Consider the following 13,136-nt stretch of genomic DNA (forward strand, 5'->3'; position numbering starts at 1 on the left):
GAATTATTTCTTACAAAGTATGAAGAATCTCTACGAATAACTATATATTCGTATCTAAGTGTACCATCTTTTTGGACAAAAAACGATGTATAATGTTTTTAAGTCGGGATTTTAACTCAGAAATAGAAGTATACAGTATTGGAAAATCTTAGGTTTTAATGCTATTTTATGCAGAAAAGAAAAGAAATTCAGGATATGATATTGACTTAGCAGCTGCTTGTGCTCCTTTTGGTGGTAGGTGTAATTATGTACGTGTCACCACGATTCTTTAGACATTTTGCTATGCTGGCTATTCCATTGCCCTCAGAAAACAGCGGAAGCATATGCTTATAGTAAGTTCAGTGTACTTTATGTGCTTAAAGAAATTAATAATTTGCATTTATGTATATTTTGTATTTTTCTCTTCTGTTTCATACTTGTACTATATTTTTGAATATTAGATTTATTGTGTATGTATTTGTACACTGTATTGTAAGTTCTTTGATTTATGGCTATATATTGTTTAGCCATTTTATTATATCACAGAACTGACCATAATCAGCTACATTGCAGCGTGCCCCAGGAAACTTTATGTTCCTGTCTTGAACTGGTTGTCTCCAAAAGATCTTTCAAATTTTTCAAGATTCACATTGAATTAATACCACTACAGGAGTAACAAGTGTTGTGGTAGGACTGCCGACACTCTGTGACAGTTGTGAGTAAAGCAGTTTAAAGTTTTGAAAGAAGTTTGGTGGTACATCTTGCAGACCCAGCTATGAAACTTTCTTTGTATGGATTCTTGTGGAATTTAGAAATCCAGTACATAGACTGTAAATCACAATCACCGTCCTTGGTAGAGAGACCAAAAGAGATTAGCACAGCTTTATGGTTTTCCACAATCTCTTCTTTTGAGAATGTGGTAGCAGTATAGGTCTTTTCACTGCTATTATTTTCTATGTCTACCTCTGATAATAAATATTGGTTGTAAAACGTTTTGCAGACAAAAACAATGCTGATTTGGGCTTTGTCTACTGGTACGACAACATATTTGTCATGTATTGTAGACAATGTTTTTACTAGATCGGGCTCTTTGAAAACTGATGTAGCCTTGGCACTCATTGACCTACTTAAAACTTTCATTGGTTTCAAAGTTAAAGACCCCAAGGCATTTAACCACTTCGACAGAGAATCAATGTCTTCCTTTTCTCGTTTGATCCATTTTCTTGCGTAGTCCTCGACGGCATCCATAAGAACTTTAAAGTTATAATTCCAATTTATTAAGAGTCTGTGGAAACCAATATCCAAAATGAGACCACAAGTCCGAATAATGATGAGGTGGGGTCAGAAACAGGAGTGTCAAGACTTGTTTTGTAAAGGGAGTGTAGTAGAGTGAGAAGTATAGTATTAAGTTTAGTTCTAATGTGATGAAGTCCAAGAGATTTTTGTATAAAAGGAAAAAGATCATCTATGGAGACATCATGTAACTTAAGTGACGTATAGTGGCAATGGCCATGACTACTTTCTCGTCTTGGATTTTGTCAAATAAATTCATCACATTTATGCTTTTGTTATATTGGCTTGAAAGATTTCCTATACTTTTGATGTTGACATTGCATCCGTAAGGTATTGCAGTACCTAATCTGCATGGCCAGTACTCCTCTCTTTCCCAACAATAGTTTTTACATAGAATGGGACTGTTCATAGGAAGTGTTAAAAAGAACAATGGTTAAAATTTTACAAGAGTATTCGACGCAGGAAATAATGAACTCGTTTTAAAATGGGACGCACGGGCGAAACAAATACTCCCTCAGTTTCTCATGGATTAAACGTTTTCTACACTCTTGATACATATAGTTAAAATCAAAATTATTTACTATCTTGAGTGTAGAAATATTTAATGCACTCGAAACAGAGGAAGTTTCTTTATATTTAATGCAAGTCTCATTTATAATTGAATTAACCGAAAACAAGATAAATGATCTAAATTGGATTACATCCGTTGTTATATATACATATATATAACAGCTAATTGATTACGGTCTGCTTTGATATTTGTATACTGAAAAAGCTGTGGTACCATCACCAAAGAGGATTTCTCCTCTCATTGTTAGTAGCTGTGTAAAACTGGCAGGATGTGTAGGTTCTTTGTTGCAGACCCTCCTCTGTGTATGTTTGAATGTTGCACTTCTATTTCCTTCTTAGTGTATGATCATGGTCTAGGTGTTTGTTTTACTTCTGACATTTTGTCTACCATAAAAGCTTAACTAATTACAAGCCAATCTTTTCCTTCATTCACCATTCTCTCTCTTATACAAAGAACGCAAATGTCTGTGCTTGGTTCACATTGATACTGTATACAACAATTTCTTAAATATTTGATTGTTTATGGTTTCATGACTCTTTTTGATATTACACTGTTTCTTTAACCTTTAAATCCCGACTTCATCCAGAACTTGAAGCCAGTTAAATATTCATCAACGAATTAATTGCCAATCTGACCCGACTTTGTAAGTAGATGAAACATACACTGGCATGGATATCTGCATGCTAGCAAGGTACTTGGCAACTAAAATGTAATATGCTGAGATAAGAAAAAATAAGTGGTTTAATTGTGAAAGTCCCATGTTCACGTCCAAATAATACTCCCACTTTGATGGTAGCCACTCAACATGTCTAAAACAGTGACGTACATATATATGTTGTCATGATAACGAATCCAGGATGTTCCTATGTCCGGTTCAAATTGTAGTCAACACACTTTTGCAGATGTATGGATAATGTGATAATTTTATTGTCGCCGGTAGTAAAGATATCTTCTTAACTTCTGGTAATTTTCATGAGAGTAATGGAAATTAATCACGGATGCCCTAATACAAAATAATTCTAAACCGCGGTCATTAGAATTATTTAGGAAATGAATGCACTAACGCAGCTTCTCTGCATTTCGGTTCATAGATATATCAATGAAATGTTTTTTTTTAACAATTACTTAAATGTGCCATCAGCTGCAGTGTTGGTTTGAATTCTTAATACCACATTAATATCATCAAGTATTATAAAGTGAAACATGTCAAGACCAAACCCTTTTTGGACTTTGACAACGGTTCGGGTTATCAAAGTTCAAAATGACAGGTAAAGACTATTTGTTTTGGATCACTTGGGTTCGGACAGACTTACTTGACTGTGTATGTTTTTATCGACAAACTATCTCTGAATAAATGGTTATTGTGATTACTAATGTACGATTTTGCCAACAACTGAAGATACTCTACTATAATTAAGCCATGGAGTATATTTGTGATCGCGTTTTAAAAATCTATTTAACTGTACTTTGTTCGTGTAATACTTATATTTTTCCGTTTTCTGTTGAAGCTATAGGCAACGGAAATAAAAGTTATTGGTGTTACATTCGAGGAAGGATGTTCACAATACATAATGTTAACTCTTAGAATAGCACTGGTTGCTGTTGAAATTGAAAGCTAGCCATTTAACATTTAAAAAAACGTAATCGTCTGATTGAATAATAATATCATAGTTGAACACGATCAACTTTGCGCCGATCGTCGTCGTCGTCGGCGTGGACAAATTTTTAAAACTGTTCTCCCCTTAAACTACAAAATCGACACGTTTTGAACTTTGTATGATTGTTTCTCAGGATATTCTGCATAAAATGAATGTTGGTATGTTTGATTCATGAGACATCATGGCCGCCGTTAATAAAAATAGAACATAGGGGTCTGAAAGCAGTTTTTGCAAATAACTCAAAAACTGTTGCCGTTTGCAAATTTCTGGATAATATTGTTCAACATTATTAGATGGACCCATGCCGAATTTTTTAAAACGATTCGTCAACTGATGTAGGAGTTAGCGCCCCTGAAACAGTCGTTTTCGCATTTTTCTCATGTGCAATTTTAAAAATCTCACAAAGCATTGCACAGAATTCAATAACAGTCGGTATATTTGTGTTTTATGGTATCCAAAACAAAATGCATGACATTTGGAATTAAAATCCCTGAAAAAAAACATGGCCAATGTTACTAAACATAGAACATATTGTCAGAAGGCAGTTTTTGTAAATTACTCAAACACCGTTGCCTATAGCAAATTTATGCTTGGGGAAATTTTCTTCAGCATCATAATACGGATCTATGTCGAAAGTTTTAAAACCATTTATTGACTGGTGTAGGAGTTACGCCCCCTGAAATAGTTTTTGAATACAACTTTGAAAATGTCTTCTCTAAAACCATTTAAGACCATTTAATGAAAATTTTGTTTATTGTTCTCAAAATGACTGTTGTGATTTTTAATCTGTGAATAGATGTGGCTGCCTTTACTAAAATGGAACATATACGACGGAATACACAGTTTAAATGATCAAACAGTTGTTGCCTTTAGCAAAATGCTTGTTTAGGTCAAGAAAATGCTATTAAAACATTTCCTACATTTGACAATTCACTTAATTTTAATTTAGGCTGTCTCATTCTTCAAGTTTTTCAAATTTTTCAAATAAGCAAATGATTAACCAGTGTCCCTTGAGCCTCTAGTTTTTGGTTTTAAAAACTCACAGCGAAGATTCTTTTAAAGCTAACGACGGAGGCAAACGAAGACGAAAGAAACGTGATTACAACATGACAATGATATATTCAATGGCAGGTGTTAACATTGATTCCAACTGATCGTTCAGAGGTATAACATAAATTCAATCGCTATATATTCCAGCATCTTATATTGAAGTCATGAGATTTATTCGAAGACAACAACATTTATTGAATACGACAATTCAAACATACCCTGCTTTTACCTACATGCAGACCAAATGCTCCACTCGGTTACACAAAGGTTAAAAAAATCATTTTACCAAAAGTGTCTCCTAATGATTGATGAACTGTTGATTATCGCGGCAGCTAATTTTCGAGGTTTCTTGAAAAGCCAACATGTTCGCGGGAAACAATGTTGTTCAATAGTCTCGGCAGTGTGTGATTCCGATTTTATCAGTTATTGTACCATTAATATTTCGATATATTAAAATAAATTAATAGCGGCCGTTAATACGACATAAAAAAATTGACAAGTCAACGTTTTTGTTTTTGTTTTTTTTTTTGTTTTTTGTTTTTTTTATGGCCATTTTAATCGAATAGTGTATTCTTATTTAGCTCATTGTAGGGATTAACTTTTGACACTGTATTTTCATGTTAACGGATTTACTTTTTATTGACAGTTATCAGTGTGAGTATTTAACGGTAACCTTTTATCGGTAATTACCTGTAGTGTTTGCTTGACACTTTGTAACAAACTTCAGTTAATTGTCGTTTACATTTTTTCCATACAGGACTATTTAAACTATCCTAGCTTTAAATACCACTAACACCGGTAAATCGAATCAAGTAGACCTTTTGTGAAATCACGAGATTGTACACGTATAGAAATTTAACAGGTGAGTTTTATATCAGTCGGCACATGGTCATTGAGTGAAGCATTGAGTTTGGTAAAGTAGCAGTGGGGAATTATAATTGTCAATTCAGGACATGGATATCCCTAGGCTAATGTTTACAATACTCAGGTAAGTTAATAATTAATTTTATATGGTAAATTATAGTCTATTTTGCTGTCGAGATGATATTTCTTGCTCGCGGTCCAGAATGTACGAGAAATTGCCATATTACGCAAAGGTATAGATGTTGTAAGTAATTTTTGGGTTCAATGTCTATTTACAGGGGTTTTTAGACCCGGTTTTGGTGTGCGTCTTGCACATAGCTAGAAGCGTCGACCTGTCGGTGATAAAATGGTTATCAACCTGATGTTCCCGAGATGGTGTAATAACGCCTAGAGTCGGTGAAGTAATGTCGGTGATTAAAAAAAAACCGTTGGAAAGCTAGGAATTTATTATTTTTGGAGCACAATGTCCGTTATATTAATTTGTAAAGTAACCGAGAAGTCCGTGCTAGATATGTTCGTTTAACCAGTCATGGCTTACTGAATACAGCATTATAGTGAAATATATATCATCTGGTGTTCTCTTCGTCAATATAGAAATCTACAAAAAATGTGTGAAATTAGTCTATATTTCGTCCAGTTATAATTATAACAAAAGTCCAAGGGAAACAACCCATTTCATTCGTTAATTTTACAGTACATGCAACGTTCGACCTTACCGGGAGGTGTGCAGAAAAAATGGTGGTGTGTTGAGACTGCGAATCATTTAGTTTATGTGTTTATTTCATTCCATTATATTTAGTTCTGTCTTGTGCGTGTATATTTAGTTACATTTATGTTTATTCATTTCATGATGTCATTTATCTTGAATTTACTTTAGTTTGTTTTGTTTATTAAATTTATGTTTTACATTTTTTTGTTTTATATGACATTGGCCACTTGACAATCCAAAGAACTTACTTCTTTACAATGGTGGCAGCGGTGGGATTGTCACTGTGTCAATTCTCATATTAGATTAACTGTCAGAGATAGACAGAGAGTGTTATTCTGACACATATTTGTGTTATTTTATGTTTGTTGGAATTTTTTTTTATTTGATTTTTGATTTTTGTATTTTGTATTATATAGTATGGCAACCGGTGGTCTGCCAACATGGGTTACAGAGTTGTTAGAGAAGGGTGAAAAAGTAGAGGTATGCCTAGAATTGTTGAGAAACATGCAGGCGACAGAAAAGGAAGAGAGGGCAGCCGAAAGAGAGATGAGAAGGGCTGAGATGGAGAGGGAGGTAAAGTTAAAAGAGCTAGAACTTAGAGAGAAAGAATTATCTCAGGGTGTAGCACAACCTCAGACAAGTTCACATTTGAAATCAAAACTTCCGAAGTTTCAGGAAAATCAAGACCCAGATATATTTTTGAAGTCATTTGAGAAGTTAGTAACCCTACACAAAATACCCAAGCCAGAATGGGCCCTTAGATTAGTCCCTTTACTTTGTGGGAAAGCTTTAGAAGCGTTTTCTAGATTGTCAGAAGAGGACAGTAGAGATTATGGTCAAATTAAGACTGCTATTTTATCTAGATATGAGCTCACTGCTGAGACATACAGGGAGAAGTTCAGAAGTGTCCGGCAATCTTCTGATGAATCATTCAAGGAGTATGCCGTCAGATTAGTAGGTTTTCTTAGGCACTGGCTGGAACGCGAAGAGATAGGTACTGACTTTAGTAAATTTATTGATTTAGTAACAAGAGAACAGTTGATGGTAAGTTGTAGTCAAGAGCTCAAACTTTGGATTAAGGAGCAGAAACCGAAAACTGTTAACGAGTTGATAGAAAAAGCAGAGGTATTTCAGCAAGCCCATAAAATCGAACATGTTAGTTCTAAACCACAATCATATATGAGAATAAATACAGATCAGGCAAAGCATCAAGGTAAGAATTTTCAACAGAAAGGAAGACGACAAGAGACTAGAACTTGCTTTATTTGTAAGAAGGTAGGTCATATAGCACCAAATTGTTCTTCAAGAGCAAACAAGTCCAAAGAGAGCACGAATAAGCAAAGTAAGTTTGGTTTATGCATACAAACACAGCAGGGTCATACAGTTGATGACTATATCAGTGGTATAACCGTTAAGTTACCGGGTGTTTCATGTAATGGAGACAAAGTGCAGGTACATGGTCTCGATATAGTTGAGGGTAAGATTAACAGTGATAAAATCTCTGTTTTAAGAGATACTGGGTGTTCTACTGTATTTGTTCATAGTAAATTTACTAGCTCAGATCATTATACAGGTCATAATAGAGACATATGTTTAGCAGACGGTACAGTGAAGCAGTGTCCAGAGGTGTGCATTAACGTTTCAACCCCTTATATTTCAGGCGATGTTAAAGCATTGATTTTAGATACACCGTTCGCAGATTTGATAGTTGGTAACTTGGTGAATATCTCAGTACCACTTAGTATTGAAGAAGTACCAGAGACCAGAGGTGAAAATGTTTTTGTTTCAGAGGATAAGATTCCATGTCATGCAGTTGAGACTCGGTCTCAAAGAAAGAAGCAGGTTGAAGAAGATAGGAATATAGGTGAGACTACAGTTAGGCTTAGTAGTGATACACCCATATCACAACCTATAGAATTTTCAGATATTTCTAATGATTTTAAGGTTTGTGACAGGAAACAGCTGATTAAGTTACAGAAGAGTGATGAGACTTTAGATAAGGTAAGATCATATGTTTGTGACGATCATCAAGATCAACAATCGTATTTCATGTACAATTCAGACTTACTTTATAGAGTGTATACGAAGCCTAGTGGTGAAGTTATACATCAGATTGTATTACCACGACAGCTGAGAGAGACAGTTCTTTCTTTAGGACATGATATACCGTTAGCGGGACATCTTGGGAATAAGAAGACAAGAGACCGAATTATGCAGCATTTCATCTGGCCAGGTATATTTAACGAAGTAGCAGAATACTGTAGATCGTGCCCCGATTGTCAAATGGGTACAGCAAAGGGGAGAGTACCACGAGCCCCTTTGATTAGCATACCCCCTATTGATGAGCCATTCCAGCGAATTGCTCTTGATTTTGTTGGCCCTTTGCCTATGACTGATAGCAAAAACCGTTACATTTTAGTATGCGTTGATTATGCAACTAAATACCCTGAAGCGATTCCTTTGAAAGATCAGGAGGCTAGTACCGTTGCTAATGCTCTTATAAGTCTATTTTCTAGGGTTGGCATAGCTAGAGAGCTGTTGACAGACCAAGGCAGTAACTTTATGTCAGAATTGATGCTTGAGGTATGTAGATTACTACAAATAAGTAAATTACACACTAGTCCTTATCATGCAATGTGTAATGGACTTTGCGAAAAGTTCAATGGTGTACTAAAGAAAATGTTGAAAGCATATGCAAGAGCAAAGCCAAAGACATGGGATGAATATATCCCCTACTTATTATTTGCATATAGAGAGGTGCCAAATGAGAGCACTGGGTTTTCGCCATTTGAACTGTTATATGGCAGACATATAAGAGGTCCTCTTGCGGTGCTGAAAGAGGAGTGGGAAGAGCCGAGTACATGTCAACATTCTGTATTGAGCTATTTATTAGATACAAGAGAAAAAATGAGAACAATGGCTGAGTATGCCACTGGAAACGAGAAACAGGCAAAACAGAGACAAAAACTATACTATGATAGAAAAGCAAGAGATAGGAAGTTAGAGGTTGGCCAAAAAGTACTGGTGTTATTGCGTACACATACATCAAAGTTATTAGCTAGTTGGAAAGGACCGTTTGAAGTTACTGACAAAGTTAGTCCAGTTGACTATAAAATCAGAGTAAGAGGAGGAAAAGAAAAAGTATTTCATGTTAATATGCTCAAATTATGGCATGAAAGGGTAGATAATGATAAGGGTAATACTGTTACAGCAGATGTTGCTGCGTGCTTAAAGGTAATTTCAGGTCTTAACACAGATGAAGGTACAGATGACAGTGAGATGAATACAGCAATTACTCCCGTCTTACGTAGAAAAGAAAGTGTTGAAGATGTTAACATTTCTCCAGAGCTGACAGTTGAAGAGAACAAACAGCTACAATAACTACTGTCTGAGTATGAAGACATCTTTAGTGATGTACCTAAGGTAACCAATATTATAGAACATAAAGTAATTACAAAAACAGATGAACCAATATACAAGCGTCCGTATCCAGTACCATACGCACTTAGAGACAAAGTTAAGAAAGAGATTGATGATATGTTAGCTGCAGGTATTGTTGAGCCTTCCGATAGTCCGTATGCGGCTCCTATAGTATTAGTTAAGAAAAAAGACAATACAATTCGTTTTTGTGTCGATTATCGGGACTTAAACAAACAGACAATCTTTGATCCGGTTTTGATGCCTAGAATGGATGAAGTACTAAATAAAGTCAGCAGAGCACGATACATAAGTAAATTAGATTTAACGAAGGGCTATTGGCAAGTCACCCTTGATTCAGCTAGTCGACAGAAGAGCGCATTTATTACACCGTTCGGACATTATCAGTTTACTGTTGCTCCGTTTGGAATGATGAATTCAGGTGCTACTTTTGTTCGTATGATGGACAAAGTTTTGGCAGGGTACGACGAGTTCGCTGATTCATTCATCGACGATATTGGCATATTTAGCGACACGTGGGAGTATCATATTGAGCATTTACGAGCAGTATTTGATTCGCTTAGACAGGCAAAGCTCGTTGCAAAACCAAGTAAATGTTTATTTGGTTATGGTGAGCTGGAATTTTTAGGTCACATTGCAGGAAGTGGTAAGCTTAAACCTGTACAGGACAAAGTTTCCGCTATACGGCAGTTTCCGGTACCTGTAACTAAGAAACTTGTCAGATCATTCCTCGGTCTCATCGGCTTTTACAGAAAATTCATACCACAGGTTTCAGACATATCTGTACCGTTAACTGACCTCACAAAGAAAAACGCACCAAACAAAGTTAAATGGTCAGACACAACACAAAAAGCTTTTGACAAACTGAAAGATTGTATTTGTAGTGACTCTGTATTACGGAGTCCAGATTTTTCTAAAAAGTTTATTTTGCAGACTGATGCATCAGGAAAGGGTCTAGGTGCTGTGCTTGAACAAGAGTTTGACGATGGGAGACATCCAATCATGTTTATCAGCAAGAAACTTTCCGGATCTGAATGCAACTATGCAGTGGTAGAGAAAGAGTGCTTTGCTATCATTTGGGCGGTAAAAACATTGAGAAATTTCCTTGAGGGTAAAGAGTTTACTATTAATACAGATCACGCTCCTTTACAGTGGTTACAGAGAATGAAAACTACCAACCAACGGTTACTACGTTGGAGTTTGATACTTCAGGAATTTAAATATAATATTTGTTACATTGCAGGCAAGACGAATATTGTTGCAGATGTGTTATCAAGATGTGATGACGTTTAGACAACCCCTGAGTGTTACAGAATTTTTTATTATGATATTCATGTACATTTTGTATTGTGATTTTATATATATTTCTTACAGAATTTTTCTGAAGTTTGTGTTTTGGTTGGACTAAATGTTCTTTAGTCTTTAGGAAAGGGACATTTGTAACAAACTTCAGTTAATTGTCGTTTACATTTTTTCCATACAGGACTATTTAAACTATCCTAGCTTTAAATACCACTAACACCGGTAAATCGAATCAAGTAGACCTTTTGTGAAATCACGAGATTGTACACGTATAGAAATTTAACAGGTGAGTTTTATATCAGTCGGCACATGGTCATTGAGTGAAGCATTGAGTTTGGTAAAGTAGCAGTGGGGAATTATAATTGTCAATTCAGGACATGGATATCCCTAGGCTAATGTTTACAATACTCAGGTAAGTTAATAATTAATTTTATATGGTAAATTATAGTCTATTTTGCTGTCGAGATGATATTTCTTGCTCGCGGTCCAGAATGTACGAGAAATTGCCATATTATGCAAAGGTATAGATGTTGTAAGTAATTTTTGGGTTCAATGTCTATTTACAGGGGTTTTTAGACCCGGTTTTGGTGTGCGTCTTGCACATAGCTAGAAGCGTCGACCTGTCGGTGATAAAATGGTTATCAACCTGATGTTCCCGAGATGGTGTAATAACGCCTAGAGTCGGTGAAGTAATGTCGGTGATTAAAAAAAAAACCGTTGGAAAGCTAGGAATTTATTATTTTTGGAGCACAATGTCCGTTATATTAATTTGTAAAGTAACCGAGAAGTCCGTGCTAGATATGTTCGTTTAACCAGTCATGGCTTACTGAATACAGCATTATAGTGAAATATATATCATCTGGTGTTCTCTTCGTCAATATAGAAATCTACAAAAAATGTGTGAAATTAGTCTATATTTCGTCCAGTTATAATTATAACAAAAGTCCAAGGGAAACAACCCATTTCATTCGTTAATTTTACAGTACATGCAACGTTCGACCTTACCGGGAGGTGTGCAGAAAAAATGGTGGTGTGTTGAGACTGCGAATCATTTAGTTTATGTGTTTATTTCATTCCATTATATTTAGTTCTGTCTTGTGCGTGTATATTTAGTTACATTTATGTTTATTCATTTCATGATGTCATTTATCTTGAATTTACTTTAGTTTGTTTTGTTTATTAAATTTATGTTTTACATTTTTTTGTTTTATATGACATTGGCCACTTGACAATCCGAAGAACTTACTTCTTTACACACTTACATTTTGTTTTTGTTAATAGAATGTTTGCGCAGTATTTATTTCAATTCTTTGATGTGACAGGTACTGTATTACCATTGATACAAATCAATAAGTAAATAAGATTATAAATTTAGAAATTATTACCCACATGTTTTGACGGTATACGTTGTTATAATAGATTTAGTGTAAATGCATACTTGTTTACATTGAATGATACGACCCTTACGCAAAACGATTTTTCTATTCAAAATTGTGGGAACCATAATACAACAGTCAAAAGGCTTAGTAATTTAAATAAATTTTTGCGGGTACTAATAGTCGCGTTCCTAAGGCAACAACGAAAATAGCGAAAATTATTACCCCGTGAAAATTAATACCTTTAGAGTATTTGATTTAATTAAAAAGGCACCCATTACATTCGTTTAAAAATGATTCTAGGCACATTATCTTATTCATCTTTTATTTTTCTATTAAGGATGTTTAATTGGATACGTATTCGAATACTATTGTTTTATGACAAACTTATTTTACTGAAAAAGCTTTTACAAACTAAATTACATCTACAGCTCCCTTTTAGTATTTAAAAGGAAAATCAAAACTTGGAAAGCCTTGGCAACAAATCATATATTTTTCATCAGTATATAGCTTGTGTTAAGTTTCTAGTACAGTTTAAATGACAATCTCTATAAAAATCAGGTAGAAGGTAAAGCATGATATAAATAAAATTCCCATTTTGGAAGTGTAATGAGGCTATTTGCACCATCAGAATTTTGAAAACAGAAGAATATTTTCAAAATATTTTCGGTAAATCGAATGAAAACATCATTATAATGCACTATAATTGAACATTTCAATGGCAAATAACTCGGTAAAAAATCTTATTTTCCCAATGTTTTGTAGGAAAAATATCTGAACAAAATCAAAATCGGTGATTCAGAAATCAAATAGTGGCATTTTCGTGTAGGGAAATCATCCTTAAGTTAAATTGTATAGTCAAATCGGTGCCATGCATATTTCGGATTTTTCCCAAG

At 34.8% G+C, this 13,136-nt stretch overlaps 1 protein-coding gene across 1 annotated transcript; it reads left to right on the top strand.

Moving 5' to 3' along the window:
• The first annotated feature begins 5,251 nt into the window (after positions 1-5,251).
• LOC148598504 (uncharacterized) lies at positions 5,252-9,505 on the top strand. Its single transcript, XM_088560233.1, has 2 exons — positions 5,252-5,539; positions 5,694-9,505. Exon 2 carries the CDS (start codon positions 6,542-6,544, stop codon positions 9,503-9,505), a length of 2,964 nt encoding a protein of 987 aa, XP_088416359.1. The 5' UTR covers positions 5,252-5,539; positions 5,694-6,541.
• Positions 9,506-13,136: the final 3,631 nt, after the last annotated feature.

Source organism: Perna viridis, chromosome 14 (assembly GCF_037379345.1).
Source record: "Perna viridis isolate PV_CMFRI_1.1 ecotype Kerala chromosome 14, ASM3737934v1, whole genome shotgun sequence".
Lineage (NCBI taxonomy): Eukaryota > Metazoa > Mollusca > Bivalvia > Mytilida > Mytilidae > Perna > Perna viridis.